This window comes from Pyrus communis, chromosome 4 (assembly GCF_041283825.1).
Source record: "Pyrus communis isolate YQ-2024b chromosome 4, ASM4128382v1, whole genome shotgun sequence".
Classification (NCBI taxonomy): domain Eukaryota; kingdom Viridiplantae; phylum Streptophyta; class Magnoliopsida; order Rosales; family Rosaceae; genus Pyrus; species Pyrus communis.
In genome coordinates this window covers 12182501-12210258 of record NC_142568.1, presented here as the reverse complement: position 1 = coordinate 12210258, position 27758 = coordinate 12182501, and the positions used below count along the sequence as shown (strand labels likewise).

At 37.1% G+C, this 27758-nt stretch overlaps 2 protein-coding genes across 6 annotated transcripts; both read right to left on the bottom strand.

Moving 5' to 3' along the window:
- Window positions 1–6448: 6448 nt before the first annotated feature.
- Window positions 6449–15971, bottom strand: LOC137721698 (bifunctional cytosolic FAD synthase/FAD diphosphatase-like). 2 transcript variants are annotated; one of them, XM_068460725.2, is made up of 17 exons: window positions 15593–15971; window positions 15255–15362; window positions 14162–14207; window positions 12321–12478; window positions 12067–12184; window positions 11871–11953; window positions 11365–11424; window positions 10942–11199; window positions 10286–10382; window positions 10068–10118; window positions 9869–9949; window positions 9565–9636; window positions 9293–9355; window positions 8966–9118; window positions 7279–7336; window positions 7138–7190; window positions 6449–7054 (listed from the first exon to the last, which is right to left on the bottom strand). In XM_068460725.2, the coding sequence occupies exons 2-17, from the start codon at window positions 15353–15355 to the stop codon at window positions 6971–6973; spliced, it is 1536 nt and encodes a 511-aa protein (XP_068316826.1). In that variant the 5' UTR covers window positions 15356–15362; window positions 15593–15971; the 3' UTR covers window positions 6449–6970. The 2 variants fall into 2 exon arrangements, with proteins under 2 accessions (XP_068316826.1, XP_068316825.1); XM_068460724.2 differs by having other exon boundaries at window positions 8966–9139; window positions 15593–15901.
- A 6406-nt stretch (window positions 15972–22377) lies between these two features.
- Window positions 22378–26113, bottom strand: LOC148697456 (uncharacterized). 4 transcript variants are annotated; one of them, XM_088692483.1, is made up of 5 exons: window positions 25815–26113; window positions 24136–24254; window positions 23559–23646; window positions 22723–22789; window positions 22378–22645 (listed from the first exon to the last, which is right to left on the bottom strand). In XM_088692483.1, the coding sequence occupies exons 2-5, from the start codon at window positions 24242–24244 to the stop codon at window positions 22592–22594; spliced, it is 318 nt and encodes a 105-aa protein (XP_088548609.1). In that variant the 5' UTR covers window positions 24245–24254; window positions 25815–26113; the 3' UTR covers window positions 22378–22591. The 4 variants fall into 4 exon arrangements, with proteins under 4 accessions (XP_088548609.1, XP_088548610.1, XP_088548607.1 ...); XM_088692484.1 differs by having other exon boundaries at window positions 24136–24249; window positions 25819–26113; XM_088692481.1 differs by having other exon boundaries at window positions 24136–24280; window positions 25819–26112.
- Window positions 26114–27758: the final 1645 nt, after the last annotated feature.

Sequence of the window (27758 nt, the reverse complement as noted above, 5' to 3'; positions counted from 1 at the left end):
ATGAATCCTGACACCTTTGGAAGAGTACCACCAGCCAAGCTTGCTCCTTTATGTGCTCATTATTCTTCCAAACCCTCTCCCTCTTGGCTACTGGACTCTGGAGCTACATCACATATTACCAATGATATTGCAAATCTTTCTGTCTCCTCTCCCTACACCGGTGAAGACAAGGTCTATATCGGAGATGGTAAAGGTTTGTCCATTAAAAATATTGGTTCCTCATATTTACATACTCCTCATATTGATTTCAAGTTGAGTAATGTACTACATGTTCCACATATGAAGCACAATTTATTGTCTGCTTATCAATTTCTCAAAGATAATGATTGTTCTGTAACTCTTGACCCTGATGGATCTACTATAAAGGATCGTGTTTCGGGGAAGACGCTTTTGCGAGGCCAAGTTGAAGATGGGTTTTATCCTCTGTAAGGTTTCAATAGCACTGTCATTTCATCCTCATCAGCTTTCATTAGTGTCAAAGCACCTGTGAAGATTTGGCATCGCAGATTGGGTCATCCATCTTCTTCATTGTTTCGAAAGGTTCTATCCAGAAATAATCTTGTTGTACAAGGCACAACCACTATTGATTTCTTTTGTTCAGATTGTGCTCTTGCTAAAAACCATAAACTTCCATTTGGATATGCAAGTTCTACTACAAGTCACAGTCTCCAACTGCTTCACTGTGATCTTTGGGGTCCTACGTCTATTCTCTCACCTAGTGGTTTTAAGTACTATATGTTGTTAGTAGATAACTACAGGTGCTATAGTTGGTTGTTTCCTTTAAAGGCCAAATATGATGCCTATTCTACTTTTGTTGTATTCAAAAAGTATGTAGAGACCTCACTTGGAAATAAAATCAAAATTGTACGCTCCGATTCAGGGGGTGAATTCACTAGTACTCTATTTCAGTCTTTACTTCGTTCTCATGGTATTGTACACCAATTAAGCTGTCCTCATACCCCTGAACAGAATGGTTGTGCAGAAATGAAGCATCGACATATTGTGGAAACTGCTCGAACTTTACTTGTTGCATCTAATGTACCTCATCTCTATTGGGCAGAAGCCTTCTCCACAGCTATGTATCTTAGCAATAGGTTGCCAATATATGGACTATCTCAATCTCCTTGGGAACTCCTTTTTCAAAAACCCCCATATTACTCCAGATTGAAGGTATTTGGCTACCGTTGTTTCCTATGGCTTAAGCCTTATGTTCATTCCAAGTTGGATCCTAAAAGCAAAAGTTGTATTTTTTTGGGGTATAGTTTACAACACAAAAGCTACAGGTGTCTTGAACCTCAAACTGGGCGAGTATATATTTCTCGACATGTGCAGCTTGATGAAACTGCATATGCATTTCAAACTATCTTTCAACCAGCTACTACGGTTCAAGACTCTACTTCACCTACTATGGATTTACATTTCTCTATTCCTCTGTCGAGAATCTCCTCAGAATCTCCATCCTCAGGATCCATCATTGAAGCATCCCCAAATCCTGATTTTTCCAGTTCTGTCTCACCTTCTGATCTCATTGGAGCAGCATCGAATCCTGCATCTTCAAGTACTTCATCTTCTCAAGTACTTCCCAGTAACATTCATCCCATGGTGACTCGTTCCAAAGTTGGCATATACAAGCCTAAAATCTATGCCGCTACCAAGCATCCCCTTCCATTAGATATTGATGTTGTTCCCACTACATATCTGCAAGCATCTAAACATGTTCATTGGCGATCTGCTATGCAAGATGAATTTAATGCCTTGCAATCTACAAGAACTTGGACATTAATACCACCTTCCCCTACTCAAAATGTTGTCGGTTGCAAGTAGGTTTTTAGAGTTAAGAAGAAGCCTAATGGTGTTGTTGATAAATTTAAAGCATGCTTGGTTGCAAAGGGGTTTCACCAACAGGAAGGCATTGATTTTCAAGAGACTTTTAGTCTCGTGGCTAAACCCGTCACAATTCGAGTTCTTCTATCACTAGCAGTGCAATTTAATTGGTTTTTGAACCAATTAGACATCAGTAACGCTTTTCTTCATGGGCATTTAAAGGAATATGTGTACATGCAGCAACCTCCTGGCTTCATTGATTCCAGCAAGCCTCATCATGTCTGTCAATTGCGAAAATCTCTGTATGGCCTTAAACAGGCCCCCCGAGCTTGGTTTGACAAACTTTTTCAAGCTTTCCTACAATTTGGTTTTGTGCAATCTTCTTCTGATGCTTCATTATTTGTTCTTAAAGATCCCTGTCCAGTCATTGTTCTTGTTTATGTCGATGACATCTTAGTCACTGGTCCAAGTTCTTCTGTGTGTACTCAGTTCATTCAAAAGCTCAATACTATTTTTCCAGTTAAAGATCTTGGTCCCCTGCACTATTTTTTGGGATTAGAAGTTCATAGGTTTGCTGAAGGTCTCTTTCTTCATCAAACGAAATATCTACTGGATCTTCTGAGAAAAACTAATATGGATTGTGCCAAGCCTTGCTGTACTCCTCTTGGTTCCACAAAACTTGATCACACGGGCCCTTGTCTCTCCAATCCTACTGAGTATATATCTATTGTTAGTGGTTTGCAATACTTAACATGGACCCGTCCTGACCTCTCATTTGCAATAAATCAAATTTGCCAATTCATGCATGCTCCTCGAGAACAACACTTGCAGGCTGCAAAACAAGTTCTTCGTTATCTCAAAGGAACTATATCTGAAGGAATTTGGTTCAAAAAGGGTTATCTTCATCTCATTGCTTTCTCAGATGTAGACTGGGCAGGATGTACATTTGATCGACGTTCCACCAGTGGATATTGTGTCTTTCTGGGTTCAAATCTTATTAGTTGGAGTGCAAAGAAACAATCCAATGTTGCCCGTTCATCTACTGAAGCTGAATACCGGTCCCTAGCCCACACTACTGCTGAAATTACATGGATCTATAAAATTTTCCGTGATATTGATTTCTCTCTCTCTCCCAAGTTCCCACTCTCTGGTGTAACAATATGTGACATCCCACATCGCCCAGGGGAGTGATCCTTAAATGTATATTCTCATCCTTACCTAGCACGAGGCCTTTTGGGAGCTCACTGGCTTCGGGTTTCGTAGGAACTCCAAAGTTAAGCGAGTAGTGCGCAAGAGCAATCCCATGATGGGTGACCCACTGGGAAGTTCTCGTGTGAGTTCCCAAAAACAAAACCATGAGGGTGTGGTCAGGGCCCAAAGCGGACAATATCGTGCTACAGTGGTGGAGCGGGCCTTGGAAATGATCCACCCGGGCCGAGATGTAACAATTTGGTATCAGAGCCTAACCCTGGCCGTGGTGTGCCGACGAGGACGTCGGGCCCCTAAGGGGGGTGGATTGTGACATCCCACATCGCCCAAGGGAGTGATCCTTAAATGTATATTCCCATCCTTACCTAGCACGAGGCCTTTTGGGATCTCCCTGGCTTCGGGTTCCGTAGGAACTCCGAAGTTAAGCGAGTAGTGAGCGAGAGCAATCCCATGATGGGTGACCCACTGGGAAGTTCTCGTGTGAGTTCCCAAAAACAAAACCGTGAGGGTGTGGTCGGGGCTCAAAGCGGACAATATCGTGCTACGGTGGTGGAGCGGGCCCTGGAAATGATCCGCCCCGGGCCGGGATGTGACACAATATTTCTGCAATCTCCCTAGCTTCTAATCTGGTGTGTCATGCCAGAACAAAACACATCGAAATCGACTATCACTATATTCGAGAATTAGTCTTGGCTAAGCTCATCAAGGTTCAATTTGTTTGCAGCCAAGATCAATTAGCTGATGTTTACACCAAGTCTTTGTCCAAAGACCGGTTTCGTTATCTCAAATCCAAGCTTCCATTTGGTTCAATGGTTGATCCCAAGCTCAGCTTAAGGGGGTGTATTAAGGAAAATACTAAAATAGATAAGCAAGCTATTAGTTAGCTAAAACTGTAAACCTTTAGCTGTGGTTATTGTGTAATTAGTTGTAGGAGCTAAAGGCATTACTGCATCAATCCTTTAGCTATATATACTCTCTTCTACTGATGTAATTATTCAGAAAAAGTAAATATCATTTTTACAGAGAGATTTTTTGTTTCTATAATCCATGCACCCCAAAGCCAACATTACTTTGTCTTTCCAATCAGAAATATTATCACCACACAACATTGGAACACGAGATGAATCAAAAGAGATAACTGCAAACCAAAGAAAAACAAATAAATCATGCTTTTGAAATGTAAATTCACACCTTCCTCTGGGCAGAGGTTGTTTAACACAAGAATTTACATATGCTTTAAGGTAATCAAGACATCAAAACCAAAAAATCCATACCTGTGGAAATAGGAAAACTAATACTTATATGTCTAGATTGCCATTTTGCTTTTCACTAATATTAAATATTTACTTCCTGCGGGTAGAATAGTTATTTAGATTACTGTAATTTGTAGATGCCTCATTCCTCATTCCTTACATGATTAAATCACGCACTTTATAGACTTAAGATGTTGCGGCTAATCTTAAATCAACATGAAGCTATTATATATGTATCAACTTACTGAGTACAGATGCAAAGAAACTCATAACATACATGGATATAGCATTAACTTATAGTCTTCATTAATAATGAAATGAAACTCATAATATGAATAGATTAAAGAAGTTTGAACCCTTAAGCACGTTCAAGCAATATCACTTCGTGCCTTGGGTCTGAATTGTGAACAGTATGTACTGAAGGTGGCTCTGATACCACATGTTATCAGTTTTAGTAATCACATTCAGCGCAGCAACATGTAACATATAATTCGAACTAACCTCCAGCCATGATCGACCAACAGCGGGTTTTCAGCAGCACAGCAATATTGAAAGCTCCTGTAACTCTAGTTTAAGTGATCTTCTAGCCTATAGCCACTCGAGAGTACCTTTTTTAGATGGAATATATAAGGCTTTATATAGGCTAGCCTAGGGACCCCTTAATCTCACGTGAAAAGAAACTGACTCCACTAATCCCTCCAATTAAGGGATTCACTGAGTCAAAATCTCCCTCTTATCTATCAACTAGAGTCATGCTCTTAGTGGAATGTAATCAACTAAAGTCATGCATGCAGTGGGTTGTTTGACTAATTCATATCTTAACTAATTACCAATATCAGTAACTAAATATTAATGACTAATATGTGGGCCACCTTAAGTGAAAATATTTGAACGTTGCTAACAGTTCTGTCACTTACACCTATCCGTTGAGTCGTTGACGCACCTCTCCTCGTCGACCAGTCGACTCCTGATCCCCTTCCACCCCTTCCCGTCAACTCTTCCTTACGGTCGAAATATTCAGTTCTTGTATTATTATTTTTATTTAGATTTTTAGAATTTTAAATTTTTTGGTGTGACCTATAGTTGAGGTGGATTTGTGTAATTGACCCTACGTATTAGTATGAAAACCAATTACCGTATGATAACAACATTTTAAGATTACAGTAAATGACAACATCTCAAATATAATAACACATAATATCAAATGCTCATCAACATGTGCGGACATACAAGTTCGTGCAGAGAGATTCTGACATGAAACATGTTGGTTGTAATAATGATCTACACTTTAGTACCACATACACGTGAAGCTGGTGCTAAGTTCATCACATGTAAGAAATAGTTGCCTAATGCAGACTAGTACAGGTTGGCACTTAATGGATCCAATGCGAGTGTATCGATGTGATGTGAACATACATTGCCGAACAAGTACATATCACTAGTATAGGAATGTATGATGAGCATATAAAATATGTATGATCATGCCATGATAGATTCATAAAACTTAGGAATATGATAGTACTTCTAAAGATAAGTGTAATCATGACATGATGTAGAAAAATACTTTAAACAAAGCATTTTTGAAAACTATATAAATATAATGCACTTGAAAATAAAATTCAAAATATGAAGGACGAGATTACCGATAACAATTTCTCCTGGGCTTGTATACAGATCCATTAGAAAAACTCCATTAAAACAATTGAATTTGAAGAAACGAAGTATTGAAACAGAATCAGCATGTAGAAATATCCTAAGAAGGGTTCTATAGTCCATTCCATAAAAAGTCATCAATCAACATTGACCGATCAATGGTTAGAGTCAACTCAAAATTAAGCGAGTCCAAGCCACGTGGAATACGTCGTCGACGGACAAATATTTCGTTGTGAGAAATAGAATATTTCGTCCAATGGAAGGGAATTTATCTGGAATACCCTAATCCAAATACAAAAACAGGTTGGATCCCCGAGTTGTCTTTTGAATTTATTGTCTTGAAGATTCCTCCCCCTTTTTGAAACTCACCCAATCAAAGTCAAGTAGAATACATAATTTTATTTTCAATCTTAAATAAGAAAACGAAAACCATTTGTTACAGGGTTGACAAACACAAGAATCACAACAAAGAACATGCACAGTAGCATAAATTCTTCACGATAAAAACACCCTAAACAATGTCAACATTTTATTTGTACAATTAGCAGTCAAACAGGCAATAAAATTATTCATACGACACCAACATAAGTGACATCGTTAGATTCATGTCAAATGAACCTTAATAAGTTAATTTGTTAGTTTTACATTGGATTTGTGTGCTTGACCAAGATAAAGCCAACAAGTGATCGAAAAGAACCGTCCCGTCGATCACCTCAAATAGAATTGTAAACTGACTTATATTGCATCCACGGCGGAGTTCGTTTGTCCATAATCATTAGTTAAACATTTCCCCAATTTCATGGGGAGGGGGGGCTTTGCCCAGTTACCCGCATCTATAATGTTGTAATGTTTTCCTTCTTCTCATCTTGCCCCCCTTCCAAATTCCACTTCAATGATCTCCTTGTTCCATTCAAATATACTGAGAGGGTTCTGCTTGTTCCATCATCATTTTCGTACAAGAGAGGCCGGTTCAAGTGCAGGATAACTCAGCATTTTGAAGCATCAGAAGACCAGTTGAACAACCGCTGCCATCAACTTGAGTCCATTTCTACGAAAGCCCCCGGATGGAACTTCTTGCACAATGCCTCTATGGCTGATTGAATTCGATCTTGGTCCTGCAACAAAATTACTCAATCAGTTATAGTCATTCAAACAACTTACATGTATATGCATAATACCTCAAGAAATGTTCTAGTACCTTGCCCTCAAAATAGATTATAAGAGGCTCCTTCCTTGATTTGCGACGACAACCTTTGTATTTTCCATGGAAGATCACTATCAGAATTCATGTATGGTATCATGTTGTCCTAGAGATCTAAAGTTTTCAAAGGGCACTCACCAATGTAAAGGTCTGAAAATTCCAGGCAAAGTTTTGACAGAGGTTGAGCAATTTCTACCTGCATTTTTCACCCAATAAAAAAAGAGATGACTACCACACAATTAGTAATACATCAAAATTAGTAATACATCAATTTTGTTATGCATACCCAATTAATTGCATGCTTAGAAATTCCAGAATTTCTAAGAAAATGTGACCTTCTCAATTACCCAACTCAGTACTTTCATGACTAACATTCAGAAAAATGGATACGGTATCCTTCTGATAGTGGACTACATACACAAAGACAACCGACCACTTATATCTCCTGGCATAAGTACTATAAGCTCGTCTGGTGCCTAGGATTTAACTAGGATTTAATTACTCTCTACATTCAAATGTATGTTGAAGAAAGAAATGAAAAAATTTTGACCTAGTTGAAGGTAGAAGATGAATTAGTCATGAAGGAAAGTTATCCCTTCCAATCCCTATTACCCATAAATGGTAGGATATCAACACCTAATAGCTTACCGTTCTAGCCACCTCTAACATTATTTTTTACTTAAACATACCTTGAATTTTTTTAGTTATCCAATCATAGGCACCAAACCAGCCTATATTCCCCCTAATGATTCATCTCATGTACCTTTATGATAAAAAATAGGCCAAGCACAGAGTACAAGAATGATCATTCCAACTTATGCACATAGGGGTGAAGTGATTCACACAAAGAGGATTATGCATAAGATGTTAGAAGTTAAAATGGGAGCTACACTAAGACCATTTGCAACCGAAGGGTCTAGAGGGCCAGAGGGCCGATAATAGCTCGAAAACCATTTCCAACCAAGGGTTAGGCCAAAGGGCTCGTGGGCCCCACGGAATCTAAAAAGGCCAAAGGGCTGAATCCTTGCAGCCAGCCAGCCAGCCCCAGGCTAGCCAGAAATTCTAGCATTCCTGTCGGTTATATCCAATAAGAATTCTAGGCCAAATTTCAAATGCAACGGCTAGCTGATGGCAGCTAGTCGCTATTTTTGAATTTTTTTTTTTTTTTACGCAATTTTTTTCCTATAACTTCTATTTTACAAAATTTGTTTTATATTTTTTTTCCTATAACTTCTATTTTACAAAATTTGTTTCATATTTTTTTTAAATTCCATTTTTTTCCTATAACTTCTATTTTACAAAATTTGTTTCATATTTTTTTTTAAATTCTATTTTTTTCCTAGCTGACGTCACTTAGCCGTTGGATTTGAATTTAAGTTGTTGTTTTTAAATAATAAATTATGTTTGGCCCTCAGTTGGAGACGGTTTTTTGTGACAAGGCTAAAACAAGCCCTATGGCCCTTTGGCTCTCAGTTGGAGATGGAGGCAAATATGGCCATGTACTATTCATTAAAATATTAATATCTTGGAGGGCCAGAGGGCTAACACAAGCCCTCTAGCCAGCCCTCAATTGGAGATGGCCTAACAAACTAGCAGGGATTGCAGTATGTTGTTTGAGGGGTGGTAAAGCTTTACAAGTCTTGCATGCTAATGTTGTGAGATTGTCAGTGTGGACCACCATGGCTTATTGTTTAAACGTGTGCTTCCATTTAACAGTCTAGTAACTAACAAGAGATTGTCTGGAAAAAAACAAGAAGTGTGTTGTGTACGCACACCCAAATTTTCAAGACTTAATTGAAGATATATGGAATACAGAATTACTTACATCTGTAAGGTTTGTTGTCAAGTGCCTAGATACAAATGGTTGCAACGTTGCTAGCACACCGTCAGATATCATTAGTTCAATTAGACAGTTCCACTGCTCCTCCAGCTCCAAGACATTTGTTGCCGTAAGGATTATTACATTTTTACACTTGATCTGAAAGAGTATCATTTGAGTCTATATAATTAGTACTTTACTGATCGGATGTATATATACACACAAATCACTCAAGAGGACACTTTTAGATTATCCCCAGTAACGATATCACAAATTCTAGCTAACAGAACATACAAAAAGAAAAACTTCATATGTGACCTTTCAAACACATACCAAAGGGACGATCAGCTTTTCATGATGCAATAGTTCAGTGATACCTTCAGGCAACAGAGCCATCTGAGAAGGCAAAAGCAAGAATACAATCAAATTCATGCTGTGAACTGTGAAGCTTCTAGCACAATAAGGTATGTAAATAACTATTTATGGGAACATACTAATAGTACACAGAAAGTAACAACCAACAGAAATGAGAAAAAAAAAAAAAAATGCACAATGAGATCATGATACATTGCATTAAGTATAAGAAACTCTTGACATCCAAGTACCTCATTCCGGTCACCAGTGCATTGATCACCTATAAGATGCCTCAGATATTCTTCAAATTCTTCATCAGGAGCCTAAACGATGAAGATTCACCAACCTCAATATTGTTAGAGGCTTAGAGAAAAACTAAAAAATTTCGACAAATTAGGACATCTCAATGATATTCCTATGGACTCCATTTTACAAGTCCATGAATGTTGAAGGGTTAATACAGATTTCCCTTTTTTTCCAAAAATGAAATACTAATAGATTCGTTAACATATCACTCTCTATGTGCTTTAGAAAGCTCAGTCAAAATAAACATACCAGACGAACCGCGAAAGCCTTTGCAACACCAGCCAAAGTGACATCTGAGTGCAGTGGGCCAACCCCTCCATACATAAATACCTACATAGTAATGTCAAATAACATTGGCTAGAGATTAGAACAAAAAGGGAAAAATCCCTCAATCCATTTCATGATTAAAAACCACCTAAGAACTCTCAAACAGATTGTAAAGATTTACCATATCATTAGTTGATTGGCGTCGCTCGACTTCTTCGGCCACAGCATCTATCTGTTACCAAGAGAATGTCGTGGAAATGAAAATGTAAGGTGATTTGAGTAAATGTTTCAGTTTCCATGCATAACTGCACATCCATTATTGCAGTTACATATATTGATATATAGGTAACTGAACTAGGCGAACTATGTTTAACAAATTATATTGCAATGGTAACTCACATCATTCCGAACAACAACAGTTTGTGATACCGACCAGCCAATAGAATGGAGCTTTTTACACAGTGAAGGCCCTAATTGATCCTCAACAGTGCCAAACCTGAGCTATCAAACAGATAAAGAAAAGAATAAACTTCAGTAACAACATTAGGTTAAGGTACAGAAGATACTATGACATCTAAACCGTGAATTTTACCTTTCCTTCATGTTTTGAAGTTACGTAATATTTAATACTAAGTCAGTTTTCTACACATGACTGTTTATATTTTCCTTTGCATAAGCGATAATTAAAAAATATAAGAAAAATAATGATCATGAACAGGGACACGATGACTAATAAAGTTAACTCGAAGTGCTAAATTAAATTTCATTAGGGCCTAAACACAATTTTGAAAAATTTAGTAATCCTTCAGCCTTAAACTGTGAGATAATGAAAGGCTACTGAAAACAAAAGAGAATAGTTGAACAAAATGGTTTGTACTGATTCTGTTAACTACTGAAAATCCAACAAAGCGCCTGAAACTTTTTAATAAGTAATCACTGATCATCAATATCATGGCGCAACCAATGGAATACAGGATTTCATATTATCATGGCGCAACCATACTATTATGGATATTGATTGGAACAAAAGAATGTAGTACCAACGAAGGACTTACAGAATCTCATCCCCCACAGCAATGGCTGAGGCCATGAGTAGGCCACTCTTATGTAAGCCCACACCATCAAGGCCATTGATAGCAGCAGGCTTATTCCCATGAACTGAAGGAGGAAGTTTTTTAACCCTCCCGGCTCTCTCTAATCTTCCATCAGAAAGTAAATACGCAGGTCTAAATACTTCTCTGTTTTCAGATGAATTGTTAATGCTCAATAATGCATTTGGAACTGTGTCATGTATGCTTCCAATTGAAGTATAACTGTGAAAACGAAATAACATGTCAATTTCGTTGAATATGACTAAACAAGTATAACAGAAGAGTACAATCAAATGAAACGTTATGATGTCAGCATCAGGAACCAACTCAAAATATGGTGAGCATTGAAAAAAGTCAAGCATCAAAGCAACAGTTCAAGCCACATACCCTTGATCATAAAGACTGCAGTACTGCAATTTGCAAGTTAAGAGAAAGGCCCACACATCTCTGCAATGAAACACATGGAAGTCAAACCCCACGAACGTACAAGAGTTTTGAATTTGGATAAAGACGAAGCCTCCTGTTGGTCTAATGCAACGAGTAACTAAATTCTATAGCTTAGAATTTACTTCAGTTTAGAATTTAGATCAAATACACTTCTAACTCGCACTTAATTGTCATATTTAAGCATATAATTCAGATCATATGACATTATAAAGCCTCATGTTGCATTATCAGTAGTTACCTGATACCTAATAGTAGAATTATCTTCTTGTGTCTTATCCAGGGCTTTGTGTGTTGTTTCTCAATAAGTGGAAATTTTGTATATAGATAACTCATTTTTCTTTCTTTAAAGGAGAAAAGCACTATAAAGGCAATGTTGCTTCTAACAGAGCTTTCCATATGCGGAAAAGAAAGAAAATAGATGAGAGAGCTAAGGGTGCGAAACATACCTGTATGACCAATCCAATATAGGATTCACCCTCATGAAGAGTGGCCATCCAACTGAACTAGGAGAGAATTGATCTTGACCAACCTGCGAGTCACAAGAGTTAAGGCATCTTTGTAGGAAACATCTGCAGAATAATCTGACAACAAAAGATATATGTTCAATTGATTGTATCTTTGTGGATACAGAAAATCAATTACCGCAGTAGGATCACCGATTCGGACACCAAGGAAAATAGCTTTGATTGGTTTTGATTTAAGTAAATTTTCCAAACCAGACTTGAAATCAGAGCGGATGATATCCAGTTGCAAACCATAGCTGCTTAAAAAATAATATGTTACTAGAAGGCTACATCTCGAACCTTTAAATCTATCCTAAAACTAGAACTTATGATCCTCAATGACATTTTAAGACATAAGTAAACAATGAGAGTAAAACAGGAAGCATCTCTCACGTAGTGGCTGCATCATAAGTAAACGAGTTGATTTCAGGGAAAGCAGATGGGCTCTCAAAATATATCGTTCGCATAGGAAAATCTTTCACATCCTCGTTAGAACAGCTTTGCTCCCCTTTATGCAAATAGTAGCCAGCCCTGAGTAGGTGCAACAAAACCTACACAATCAAGTTACTAATACTTGTTAGGTTTTTCCATCCCATGATAAGTTGTCCTAAGTCTATAAGGAATTATAGTCTTCGAGGATTAAATTGTTTTCCCAATTGGAGTTGTTTACCCAATTGGAGTCAGTTTCTCAACTGGAGTAGGATTTATAACTAGATTCCAATTGGGATTAATAATCCTTATTGAAGAAGACCTTTATTATGTCTATATAAAGGGGCTATTGTACTAGTTTTAAATGGAAGGGAGCAAAACAATATTTTGTATACCACTCAAGCGATTAGAGTGAGAGACTATTGTAAAGTGTGTGCAAGAGAAAAGAAAAAAGATAGTGTATTTCTTGTTCTTGTTCTTTCAGGTTTTTCGTCAAGTCCTAGTTCTAGAGATTTGGCAAGATTATTGGTTGTACTTATTATTGATATAGTGAAAGATTGTTGTTGCTATCCCGTGGACATAGGCGCATATTGCTGAACCACGTAAATTCTTGGTGTTATTTATCTTGGTTATTTGTTTTTCGATTTCCGGAGTTTGTTCTATTTTTCCCATTCTTAAAAGCGATATTCTCAACAAGTGTTATCAGAGCCAGGTTTGGCTGATATCCGTTTAGAATGGAGGGTGCAATTATGATGAAACTCACCCGCTCCAACTGGGTTACGTGGAAATCAAGAGGAGGACATGATTTACTGAAGGTGTTAAGAGCAAGCCAGCAAGTATGTCTGATGCTGATTGGACCAAGATGAAGATAAGCGATGTTTTCTGGCAAAGAAGTCTACAATTGCCTTTGCCAATGACGATGGTAATTCTGAGCAGGGGGAGCCTGGTCAAGAGAAGTTGGGTCAAGTGAATTTTGGTCAAGAGATGTTCGATCACATGGAGTCTGGTCATGTGTATTGCGATCAGAGGAAGCCTGGTCAAGAGAAGCAATCCTAATTTTTGGTATACCTTCCTCATGGTCTGGAAGGGGAGATTATTAGGTTTTTCATTCCATGATATAACTGGAAGTTTGGTCAAGAGGAGCAATCCTATTTTTTGGTATACCTTCCTCATGGTCTGGAGGGGGAGATTGTTAGGTTTTTCATTCCATGATAAGTTGTCCTAAGTCTATAAGGAATTATAGTCTTAGAGGATTAAATTGTTTTCCCAATTGGAGTTGTTTACCTAATTGGAGTTAGTTTCTCAACTGGAGTAGGATTTATAACTAGATTCCAATTAGGATTAATAATCCTTATTGAAGAAGACCTTTATTATGTCTATATAAATGGGCTATTGTACTATTTTTGAATGGAAGGGAGCAAAACAATATTTTGTATACCACTCAAGGGATTAGAGTGAGAGAATATTGTAAAGTGTGTGCGAGAGACAAGAAAAGAGATAGTGTATTTCTTGTTCTTGTTCTTTTAGGTTTTTCGTCAAGTCCTAGTTCTAGAGATTTGGCAAGATTATTGGTTGTACTCATTATTGATATAGTGAAAGATTGTCGTTGTTGTCCTGTGGACGTAGGCACATATTGCCGAACCACATAAATTCTTGGTGTTATTTATCTTGGTTATTTGTTTTTCCAATTCCAGAGTTTGTTCTATTTTTCCCATTCTTGAACACAATATTCTCAACAATATTATCAATGACAAAGATAGCAACTGAGAAAAATGGATAACCAATAAAATCACTAGTAAACTTACAGTTGAATCCTTTCCCCCATTGAAGCTGAAGGCAACCTCTTCAATACTGTTGATGAAAACAATTTAGTACTTGCATATAGACTATAGAGAGTGACTGTTCAAATCTCAATGTTTCAAAAGTTGAGTTTAAGTGTGAAATTTCGAACTCTAAGGTATATGGAGAGCAGGAGCACCTCAAGTGCATATATTTATTTTATTATTTTCCAATGCTGTTTGATTCAAATGTATACATTAATTAGTGACATTCATCCCTTAATCTCCTAATAATGGTTGAACAATTTTAATCCATTTGATATGGGATTACTTTCCAGATAAGGTTGCAAGATATTCAAAATTTCACAAAGAAATTTGCAAGCGTAGTCTGATTCATATTGCCCAAACCGCCAGCAACACATGGTGTATACATCCAAAGGTTCTTCAACGGATAGCGACAAACCAGGCAATAACCAACAAGGAAAAGCAGAGTAACATTTACTAAGAATAAAATCCATCGCTTAGATTCAAATAATTATTTTACTAGATACTTCCGCACATCAATATCCAAGTACTTGCTTCTACCTTTAATTAAAATCAAAACAGTATCAGTAATCAACTAACCAACTTATTTGTTTTTTTCTTTTTATTATATTGCAGGTTTAGAGCACCTGACAGAAATAGCATTACATAATACAGAGTTAAACATGTTAAAATTTCAGAAACAACGGTCTGGCAACTGCATTGAGTTGAAAATGAAAGATGCACGGGGAGGAGACGAAAGGGAGCAGAAATATTGTTACAAAGTAATTGATACAGAGTTTTGCGCTCAACCCATTTAATTTCTGAGAAAATGTAGTAAAAATAAACCAAAAAAACGGTTTCTATAAGTTTCATTAACACTGAACCTACTTATAACTACTTGTTTCAGTTCAAAAGTCCTACATATTTCTTAAAATCTACAGAACCCAAAGCAACAATTCAAAAACCCATCTCCTTGTCTAATCCCCATAAACAAAAATAAAAAAACCACAGCATTCAGTTCACAAAAATTGCAGAAGCTCGAAAATTCACCAAAAACAAGCAATGCCCAGAAGGGAACAAACAAAGAAGAACTTACGAGTAGAGCGCAAGAGCTCTCTGAATAACATAGATAGCATTGTTGTACTTGGTCTTCAGCCTTCGATCATCACACTCTTTGATTGCCTTGTCAATCTCCATCTCCGCTCTGCAAAATATAACAAAAAACACAAAACCCAGTACAAATTCATCAAACACTCAGTTAAACGAGCAAATGGGTTTCACAGATTCAACAAAATTTGACTTTTTTCCTCGAAAACCAACCAAATGGGTGCTCTCAAATCCCAGAAATTCGACCTCTTTAACAAAAATCAGCAAAAGGGTTTGCAGAAATTAACCAAAATTTGCAGTCTTTGCTTAGCAATCAAGAAATCTCACCCGAATATACCAGTCTTCAGAGAAATGGAAGTCTTGGAGAAGGGAGCTGGCTATGGAGTTGAAGGTCGAATGGGAGTAAATTGATTGAATATCCGAAGGAGTTTTGAATCAAAACGAAATTGGGTTTTGGGAGTATTACGGGTTGGATGGATGCCACAAGTCGTTTATCTGCGAACGGGTTTTGGTTTTTGCGTTGGTCTACTTGGAATTTGCAACCGTGATATCAAAGCTATGGGCTTTTCCAGTTGAAACCGAAATCGGCAAAGCGGATCGGCACGTTACAGTAATTATATGTCGACAAAATTGTTTAGGGAATATTCAATCACGTTTTTCCATTAAATGTCGACAAAATTGTTTAGGGAATATTCAATCACGTTTTTCCATTAAATGTCGACAAAATTGTTTAGGGAATATTCAATCACGTTTTTCCATTAAATGTCGACAAAATTGTTTAAAGGTTGGCAAAATTGTAAAGAGATAAATTTTATTTTTGAGAGGCATGGAAAAACGTGAAATAAGTGAACCTGTAGTTTTAAACCTCACAAGTTGTTTTTGTGTGTATGTGATGAAGTGAAATAAAATCACTATGGCATAAATATAGACATAGTCTACGAATGTAAGCGCAATCACATTTCTATAATTACAGTGTTATTTTAAACGTGAGATTTATAGCGTGTGAAGACTGCATATTACTTGAGATTTAAAGTTTTTATATCTCTCGCGAAGCAATTTCATAAATAATAGAGAATGCCATGAAATTATTATCCAAAGAATTCAAGTAAATGGCATAAAGCTCAAAATATGTACTCAATAACTGTTATAAATAAATTTGGTATAAATTGCCTCAACGAGTACCTTTGTTAGTTCAAACTAAATTATATTTTTGCAACATACCTTTAAAAGAGTTAAAGAGTTTTAGCATGACTCTTGAAGAGCCTATAAGGCTATTTGCAAATATGGTTAATATTTATCATGGAGTTTATACCACTCCTAGTTTATTTTAAATCCTCGAATTGATTTTGTATTTATTTGTTCTTAGCAGGAACACAAGTGGTTGTTGTCAACTCCCGATTAACTTCTGCACTTCTTCAAACTTACTATCATTAGGAGGAGACAAGTGTAGTTGTCCATTAGGGAGAGTCGACAATATGCTATAAATAGACATATATGTGCATTGTGCTCTTTTCCCTTCGACCAGGTTTTTATCACACTGGGATTTTCCTGTCAAGGTTTTAACGAGGCAACATTATGTGCATCCAACACCATATCAATATTTCATCATCAGGGTGCCCGATTTTTCTCCTTTGCTTAGGTTTTTTCCCATTGGGTTTTCCAAGCAAGATTTTATCGAGGCAACTACTATTGATTTGTGAACATCAAGGGGGCAGTGTAACAGCCCGTCCCGAGAAATTTTAAAAACGTAGCGTGAAAAGACGATTTTGCCCCTAGCGTGATTTTTCGTTGTGTAGTTATTCTTTTTGACTTGGTGTGGCTGGTTTTGCACCACACACTCACCCTCACTATTCCCCCATCCTTGCACCTGTTCCCGAGTTCCCATTCCTTTCCCATTTTCCTTGAAACGTACGGACACACCCACACACCCATCAAACCTTTACAGATCGAAGAAACCAAGCACATATTCAGGCTCGTGAGGCTTGTAGGAGTCCAACCATACCCATTTCAGGTAAGAATACCTTCGTTTTCACGTCGAACTCACGATGCCCGATTTTGGGTACTGTTCATGCTCACGTGATTTCTCACGTTTTTGGGAATTTCAAGCTTGTAGGAAGCTTGGTGAGGTCCCTAGGAGGCTCGGGGTGGTTCGTTTGAAGGTTTTGGACGTCGGGATCACGAGTTTCGAGGTTGGTCGGAGTTGGGGTGATTTTCCAGGTGAGATTTTGTAGATTTTAGCACTTGAAAGTGGTATGATTGTGTTCCTCTCGTTGTAAGCTTCATTTTGGTACCAATTTTGTGAAATTTGGTTGAAAAACGAAGAAGATATCAAGGTTTAAAATTTCCCGGTTTTCCGGCGCTAAAGGCTCGCCGGAGAAGACGACGGAACATTCCATCAAATCTGACGGAATATTCCTGACGCCGTTAACGGAATCTGTTAGGGATAACGGAATATTCCTAACGGCGTCAACTGACGCCGTCAGCGTGCTAGGCACGTGCCTGCACGTGGCCGGCGCGTGTGGCCGTGCCTTGGCCGGCACGTGGGGGCGCGTGCGGCGGTGAAAAATTATTTTAAAAATATGGGGATGTTCCTGAGGTTGAGTAGATCACGTTGGTGTATTCATACACCCTATTTGAGCAATATATGAGAAGTTATTTCTAAAGGTTGGTTATGTGCTTTAAAATTAACGTTTTTGTAGTTGTTTCGCATATAGGTGATACCTTTTCCGAGGACGAGCGTGGTCACTCGAGGCAGGGGGCTACAACCCTTCCACATATCAGTGAGTGGGCTTTTGGTTTTCCGTATATACCTATATACTTATATTTTCCCAGAAATTGATTTGAATTGTTAATTGCCATATGCCATGCATTATATTACCATTGTTTATGCATCGTTAGTTACATTATTAGTCGTTTATATTTATATGCATAATTGGTGTTGCGGACGCACAGGTAAGTGCCAGGTAAGTGTTATTCATGTTTATATTCAGTATAGATTTGAGATGCTTAGAGAGCTCATAACCTGCACCCCCGGTGTTAGTGCTCCCGCCCAGTGTAGGGCACAGTCCTTCACGTGATGTTCACCTCCCGCACCACACGCTCAACTTGGATCCAAGTTAGGTGCACAGTCCTGTCGTATAGACCACTCTGGGTGGTTCCGAGTTGTAAGTGACCCGCGATTATTCGCCCAGCCTTCACGTGATCGTAGCACTTGAGCGTATATATATGTTACACCCAGGCCTGTCGTACAGACCACCTTAGGTGGTTCCGACGCGTGTGCAGGTCCAGTTAGTGAGATTGAGATTTGAGCTCTAGATGCAGCCGTACAGGTCACGTTAGGTGACTCCGGCTGCCAGATTATATGTTATTGATATGATTTATACCTGAGCACTTGCATTTCATTCTGAGGTTTTGGCATGGCATATTCTTGAGCATGATCGGTATATATACGTATATCTATTTTCTGGGAAGTATACAGGTTTTACGGCGAGGGGTTAGAACTTATTTGTTAAATGGTTTTCGAAAAGCTTTGTTTTTGCCCACTCACGCTTTTGTTTTGCACCCCTCCAGGTTCTAGTTGACTAGCAGGTTTGGTGGTTTCCCAAAGGACTTTCCCGGCATTTCTGACAGACGATCACCAGCGTAGGGCCACCTTCGGGTGTACTGTTGTCGCATCATTTTCATTTGGACTGCTTTAGGCTTTATGCTCTGAACTTAGCGTCGCACTTACGTTGCACTTATTATTACTTTATGTAAAATCAGTTTTTATTTACTCGTATTACTATTTCCATTTTTATTTTATTAGCTTCCGCACTGTGCACATGGCTACGTCACTTCCACGTGACGGCCAGCATGCTCCGATCTCGATCGGGGTGTGTCAGGCAGTGTTATAAGTAATACTACTACGTGGCTTTTCACATTCTAGGTCAATATGTAATATCTTAATAGTTGAATACCTTTCTATGTAAATTCTACGCCTATAAATAGGCACTCTAATAAGAAGGAAAGAGATCTTGATTCTTCTCCACTTTCTCTCTTGTGTCTCTCTGTTCTCTATTTTCTCTATACTTTAATTCCAACATTCTCTACATTTTATTCTCGCACCCCAATTTACGACAGCAAGTAATAAATTAATTGTGAATTCGTTATTTTTAGGATTTGAACATATTTTTGAATTACAAAGGGGAAAGAATTAGACTGTAGTATGATTTTTAATTCATTATTTTTAGAAATGGAAATGAGTTTATGAACTATCAAAACCTGACAAAGTGTTTACAAATCTGTAGACTTGGACTCAATCAAGTAGACTAGAACTATGTGCTCTCATCCCTTTAGATCAAATTAATAATTTTTTTTTACAAACTCGACTTGAATTCACATTTTTGTTATACTAGAGAACGAAAATGCTAGCAAATAAAAAGTTTAATTTCTTTTTAGTTTTATGAAGGCCCTCTTCATTACTTGTTCACGAGTAAAAAAATATAATTTTTCATTTGATTTTTTTTTTTTTAAAGGAGACCAGCTGGTGGCTTCACCATGCAATCCACCCTTCTGGAGACCGGAAAGACTCATAAAGGCATAGTTTCTCCCTGACCACCATCGTGCAATTCACCAGCGTCAGGAATCGAAGGCAATTTATTTGTAATATTGAGACTCGTGCTTGTCTTAAAAGCTCTCTCTCTTAGATTATCTCTAACTTTTGGGTTAAAACGTAAAATTTTAGCCCAGAAAATTTAGGTTTTAACCCAGAAACAGCTTTTCTACTTTAACCCTTCTGGCCTAAAATTTTAGTCTCATATTATTAAACAATGAATTTAGGCTATTGTTTAAAAAAAAAAAAAAAAAAAAAAAAAAAACAAACAAACAAACAAATTATGTGGACTATCCTAAATTAATTTTATGAACATTTTAACCTAAAAATATTTAAATTTTGAAAAATATTGAAAAATCACTAAATCGACACATGAAACTCATTAAACACTATAGAAGAATACGAAACACATGATAGAAATGTATAAACACAAAACGCATGGAACACACAAAACACATATGAAACACATACAAAACGCATGATAAAGATATATAACACACCAAACACATGAAACACACAAAACACATACCAAATACATATAAAACACATGAAACACAAACCTACACACATGAAACACAAACCTTCAATCATCCTCTATACAAACATAGGTTGAATATCTAACCATCACACAACATATTCACCAATCATTCAAATTTCGTAGTTTTTTTTTCCTTCAAAATCATCAATATCTTATCAACGGGTGATAGAAAAAGGCATAGTTTGGCAATGCAGATGGCACAATACCAAGCAAGCCCACAAAACCTTTTTATTTTAATGCATGCCAATGACACCATCTTCGCTAATAGAAACTCATGTCAAGCATAAAAGCAACATCTTCCTCAAATGACCAATTACGACCTCTAATATGATCTTTTGCCATGTTGAAAATTTTGAAAATTGGAAGAAATGGTCTTGGAAGATGGTGAAAAGAAAAATTGAAAGAATTATAGAAGAAAAGTGAGTTTTATGTGGATGTTTGAACAAATACATAGGTATTTATAGAGTTTTTGGGTGAATTTTGAGTTAAATAAATTTTTTAGAATTATTTTAGTCGTTAGATTTAAATTTGGACCGTTAAATCTTTTTTTTACCGTTATTTAATTATATTTGATCTCATCCATTGAATTCAATAAATATAAATTATATTCGATCTTTTTTTGGGCGAGAAATCGTGTGCGGGCCGTGCGTGCATCTTAGCTGGATGAGTCCAGTTTACTTCCCTTGTTCCACACTCACATTGGGCTCTACTAATTTTGGGCTAAATCTTGTCCAGAATTTGAGTTTTTTTGAGTTCTAACACTTAGCCCCATTTTAGCACAAGAGTTGGAATGAATTGATGGGAGGTGGGTGGTGGGGGGAATAGAAGGGAATTTTGAGACTTACTCCAAAGGTTAAAGTTGGTCTTAATAGACCCATTGCATATGGCATCAGGCATCATAAATGGTATGGCGATGGTATTGAACTCATCACAACTTTTTTGACACGGACATTGTCTGAACAATTAAATTGATATGAACATTGTCTGAACAATTAGATCCACATGAAACGCTTAAGGCAGTTCGTAGTTTATATGCAGGTGATTTCTCAAAGCGATTTAACCAAAAGGTAGAGCTTTGATTCCCATGTACAATCTTCTTCTTTCCAAATAAAAAAAATGCTGGAAATTCAGTAACCCTTCATTGTTAGTAGCAGATGTAAGTCATAGTAACACTTTAAGGCTGTGAGGGAGAGGGTTTACATAGAACTGGTACGCCAAATAAAGCGCATGTCAATGCATTAAATGCCACGATATTAGTGAACCAATTTTATATAAAGAAAACTAATAAAAAATGTTTGAAAACTTTGAGTTTCAATAATAAGGACAAAATAAAGGGTAAAGTGAATAGTACCAGGATTGACTTTTTAGTGTAAAATTATGATTTTTCGTTAAAGTGAACAATACTGTAAATTTTTCATTAAAACTCTATTTTATATAAGTTGCTTTCGCTTGGAGGAGTCATACAAGTCCAATAACCAAAAGTCTCCACATAAGCTTTGACTAGGGCACCTTGACGTTTCCAACCCAAAAGGTGGTGGCTGATTGCGGTTATAAAGTCAGTCAATACTCATCCTGTGGGATGATTGGACATAAATTTGTATATTTTATATCATCATTGGCACCAAACACCTTTTAACTACAAGAAACCATGTCGTTAAAAAATTATATGGTTGAATAAATTAACGGTGAATTAAAGGACATAAACAAGTAGGGGGAGGTAAGGAGGGCAAACGGGGAGCGAAAAATCATTCCTAAACCAACAAGCATTAACAGTCAAGAACAGTAACAATCCTCTAATAGGAGAGATTCCACCGTATAATCAATGACTTACCACCCTCTATCTATCTCCCACATCATGTGATATGACAGATTGAAAGGGAGTGATAAAACACCGGTTACACCCAAGATTTTATGGCCGCTTTCCTAATCTTACAATGACTACTAGGAGCATGGAGAGCAAAGCGAGAAAGGTAAACTTGTGCGTAAAACAAAACAAGATCTCTATTTAGACTTCTAAAACTAAATTCCACGTTGGGTCTAAATAATTGGTAAGAAAAATTTATGATGCGACATTGATATGTTATATGACCCTTTGCTTGGACGATAACATTTGGAATCAGATGGATTCAACTACCGATATCACTAGGAATCGAACCAAAAAAACCAAAAACCTTGTATTAATGGAAGGGACAAGGAATTAGTCATAGAGGCCTTCTTCTTGCCAGATATCAACTAAAAAATCCACCATTTCCTGCATAACGTACCAATTCAAATTGTTCCCATCGATACCAATTAGGAAAGAAAAGGAAATCAATCGGAGAAACTTACAGCTAAAGGTATTGGCTCCTGAAAAGGTTCAGTGGATGAAAGAAGATCCTCATACGTTGTTGTCCAGCTGAAAAAAGAAGATTCCACATTACAACTTAAGAGTTGCACACTCACTACACAAGTATATATGACAGAACACATATAGCGAATAAAATGATAGCGCCCATGAACTGCAACTCTAGGAGCATATGATTCCTTCACTTACATTGCGAATTATACTTCAATCAAATCTTAGAATGCAAGTGAAACGTCTTCTGCATTTCCTAAATCATTTTTTCTTCTCACCGAGATCAAATCATTTTAAACACATATGCCAAATTAGTTTCTTCAAGGTCCGTCACTACGTGAAAATATGTCAAAGCTCCATAATGATCATCTGAATTTATCTGGATGTCCCCAAAGGAGCAAAAGCTCTACAAACATAACATATAATGCAATTTCAACCCCAGATTTCAATTTCAATTGGAGAACAGTTCAAGGAATGAAGGCAAAAAAAAAAAGTTAATGGCAATACAAAATACTGTAGAAGACCTGTTCAAATGGCAGTTCAAACTCTAAAATCATTAGCGATACGGAAATCCTCTACCGCTAATCTCTCACTTAAAGAATTCCTATGTCAACACACAGAAACACAATTGTTGAGGAATGCATCAGTTTTACCCATATATTGGCTATCAGCATATAGCTCACCAACCTACAACTCCAAATAAACCCGAATATGTTTTGGTTGTGCTGGTGAATAAAAAATATTCAATATAAAATATGAGAAGCGAAAGAACTGATGTGGTCTGTTGGTATAGAAATGCTAATCTGACAATAAATTCAGAAAAATGTACCTCATAATTGGTTCTCTTGGTGCTCTTTGCGATTTCTGAGACTGATCACCGATCCATTCTCTTCTTTTCTCATGCCAAGCTATCTCAGCTGCATCATAAGGTCATCCATAATATAAGACACTACTTTACTTGATTCCAATCATCAACAGGAGAAAATAAGTAAAACTTAAAAAAGAGGAAAACAGTTGCCCATGAGTAGGTTAGATAACTTTCAAGCAGCGGTCACCGTCTTAATCTTGAGATATTAGTGATTTTCCTGAAGAAAATTCTTCCCACTGATTTATTCAAATGACTTGTTTTAAATGTCGGGGGAAAGTTCTTATGTATTATGCTTCTGACATGTTATATATCACCCACCCCATTACGATCACTAAATTAAACAACCACTATTATTCACACCATCAATTCAGAGAAAGACTTGATAATAAAAGAGTTCTGTTATAAGGGTAGAACACACTTTTATCAACGTGCACCAAAACACTCATTGTTGTCCAAAGAGAAAAATTCAGGTTTTGTAACAAGTAAAACTAGCTCCTAATTTTTCTGGCTGAGGCTAATTCTCGTGAAAGATACGTACCATTATTAACAAAGACTTCTTTCTCATTAGGCTTCCCTCTACTAGCAATATTTGAAGCATCTGAAGGTTGATTTTCTTGAGAATTAGAATTGCTACCATTAGTTTCCATTCTCCCTATACTGGAAAACCATCGCCTTTTAAACCACTACTCCAAAAAAGAAAGTATAGATGAAAAACTAGTCTCCATGCGAGATACATCATCAGCTTGACAAGAGATACAATCTTAAGCATCAGTGAATGAAGAAAAATAAAAGCGGAAAAGAAAAATGAAAAGAAACAACTCATGCAATAGTAACTTCTAGTGCATTTTCATTTCCAGTATATGCTACCACCGCAGCATACAGAATCTCATTCAAATTATAGATACATAAACATCACATGCAACAGAACTCATGAATCTTATATCAACCATATGGGTTCTCCCGCAATGCCCTTCCTCTCTTTCTGTGCGACTCTGTTCAGAAACACCAAGGGCGTGTCTTGGGCCCTCCCATGTCCATATGACCCTCCAACTCCAACTGAAGTTTCTTTGCCTCTGTTTTCTTATAGTGGAGCAATCAGCCCTAAGAAGTACAACATTATTGTTTACACTTTACATACAAAACTCAACAAGGATGCTTCATCCCGAGATGAACACAGAAGTTTAACCCTTTCTCCAAATTCAGTCCCTTGCCGGTCATGGCAGAGATTGATGGACCAAGAAAGTAGCTAACTTAATATTCTCTCTTATCTATGTTTGACTCCGCCAACGTTTACATGATCCATCCATATCGACTCACCTAAAATTCTACCTGCATGTTTCACAATTATTAACTCAGTCCAAGAATTCCCCATTCCTTTATACCCACAAGACTCCATTCTGATACCAATGCAATATAATTTAGCCCACAGTAAACCCATCTCCACCAAATAGAGAAAATTGTAGCAACAGTCCCTTCACTTTAACCCACTTAGAGTAATGGTCTCTCAACTAAAAATCATGACCATTAGTCACTTAACTCATCAAAACGTGCAGCTATGGTCCTTTTTGTCAACTCCTTTAGAACTTCCGTCAAAATGAATCACATGTCATGCACATGAGGCTGAATCAAAGGGTAAATATGGAAAACTAAATAAGAAAAATTGTAGTAAAGGTCCTCAACTTTACCCCAATTAGAGGAATGATCCCTTAACTTTAACCCAATTGTAGCAATGGTTCTCCCACCGTGACTCATTTTGACGAATTTCTAACGGAGTTGACGAAAAAAATCATAGCTGTATATTTTCATGAGTTAAGGGACCAATGCACATGTTTTTAGTTGAGAGACCATTGCCCCAAATTGAGTTAAAGTTGATGAACTATTGCTACAATTTACTTCCACCAAATATTCTATAATAAATTGCACCACTCCAAGAAATCCAATAACCTCACCACAACATACATCTCTCAGTCATTTAAATTCAGTGTTGCATTCAGCAGTTTGCTTATATATTCACAGTTACAATCCATCCTTCCTAACAAAATATAAACCAGAAATTCTACAAAACCAACTTCAAGCAATAAATCCCATGATTAAAATGCACATTTACAAATTCCAAGATAAGTACTTTGAATCAACCAAAGTTTCAAATAACACAAGATGAAAAACCCAAAAATTAAAAACAGAAAAAGATTAGGAGAGAGGTGGAGGAGGCCATACGTACCTGGGTTTCTTGGACTGGGAAGTGTGTAGGTGAGTAGCGAGAAGGGATTCAGGGAAGGGTTTTCGCTGAGGTGCGAGTAACAGTGATGGTAACGGAAGGCCTTCGAAGATTCAAGAGTTGGGTTTTGGCGAGACAAAACTCAATAAGGATGTGACTTTCTCCGATGATTTCAAGGTGCGGAGAATTGTAATTTTCCTCTGATAACGAACTTGGTGACATTGGACTGAACTTGCACCGGGACTTGGGACCAGGGGCATCCATTTGGAGACCCAACCGCACATGATCTTAGACACGTAGATGAAAGCGAAAGGAAAGAGTCTTGGAGGTCCCAATTTAATTTAATGACATGTTTATTAATGTGTAATTTGAGTAGATGGAAGGACCGGTCGTCCTTCCGAGTCGGACCTTCTTGGCTTTTTATTTTTTTATTATGAAATGTTGTGCCATTATTGAAACAGTCTAATTTCTAATTGACTTTTAAAAATTAATTGTGTGGTATAAAGAATTTGCCGTCTTCGTTCTTAATAAATTTGTACTTACAACATAATAGAGTAAACTACCGATTTTTCCCTTAAACTTTTCTATTGGAAAACTAAGGACTCGAACTAGTATTTTTAAGCCGATTTACCCCATACCATTAGATTTTTCATATGTTCCATGTAAATTTTTATTAAATGGAAGCATGTGTACAACATGTGACAATTCTTTGAGGGCCAATTGCGTATTTGCACTGTCCCTGTTTAGAAATCTAGAGTTTTTAGGCTATTTGCAAGGTGGGTGTTCACTGAAACTTGGGGGAAATTGACATTGCCCTTGTCGATTTCATGGTTAGTTCATGGTGGATTCGACAAAATCAGTAAGATTACAAAAAGTTTTGAGAGTTGAAGATGCCTCTGGAGGTGCAAGACGGGGGGGGAATCGTCCAAAGTAGTGCAAGTATATTATATCCCTTTTGTAATTGTTTGTTTAATAGGTAGATGTTGGCTTTACATGGTTTTTCTCTTTTGTATAGCTTTGTATGAGATTTCTTTTTGGTTTTCAAATGGTAATCAAACATACATGTGGTCTTAAAGAAAAGCATGTGCACCTTACCACGGCAACAATTGTAATTGTAGATGATGCGTTCAACAATTTATGAGTTGGTTGGTTACTACCTTGCATCTGCTCTAGTTAGTTTTGTCCTCCCATATCAGTTCTTTTCGAGTTTTCGATGAATAAAACTTATAACACCATTCTGTTGATTCCAATACTCTCCATGGGATGTGTTGTGTTATGTTTTTTTGTTTGTTTACATTGTAGGGATTTGCACCTTGGACATTTCATTATTCTAACAAAAATAGATTTTTATTTACATGTGTTTTTACTTTTGTAGCTAAGCCTGATTTATTCACAATAGAGATTCACTATGGAGGTTATCTTAAAGATGGAAAGTATGTCGGTGGTCTTGTACAGTGGGTGAACAGCTTGGACGCTGACTTAATGTCTATGCTAAACACATATGATGTGGTTGTACCACTTCGCTACAACCATTTACAAACAGGGTTTCATTACGAAGACAAAGTAGAAATTTGTTCCACTTATTGCAGATGCCCATGTTAGTGAATTTGTTTCTCATGTACCTTCATCTAGGGTTCAAATTTTATATTTGACAAATAATGGTCAATGGGGTAAGGTTAGGATAATTGGTTTGAGACACAAGTGTTGGCAATTGAATTTTTTTTTTTTTTTTTTTTTTTGAACTGATGTTGGCAACTGATTTAGGCAACCATTTTGTAGATGCTACAGTGGAGTGTGAAAGAGGTGTAAATGTTGAAGTTGGTGTGAATCAAAGAGTTGATGTAGAAATATTTGATGTAGATGCTGATGATGAATATGAAAATGAAGATGGTGATGATGATCAAGCGGGATAAGAGTTTAATATAGAGGAAGAGGATGGTGCA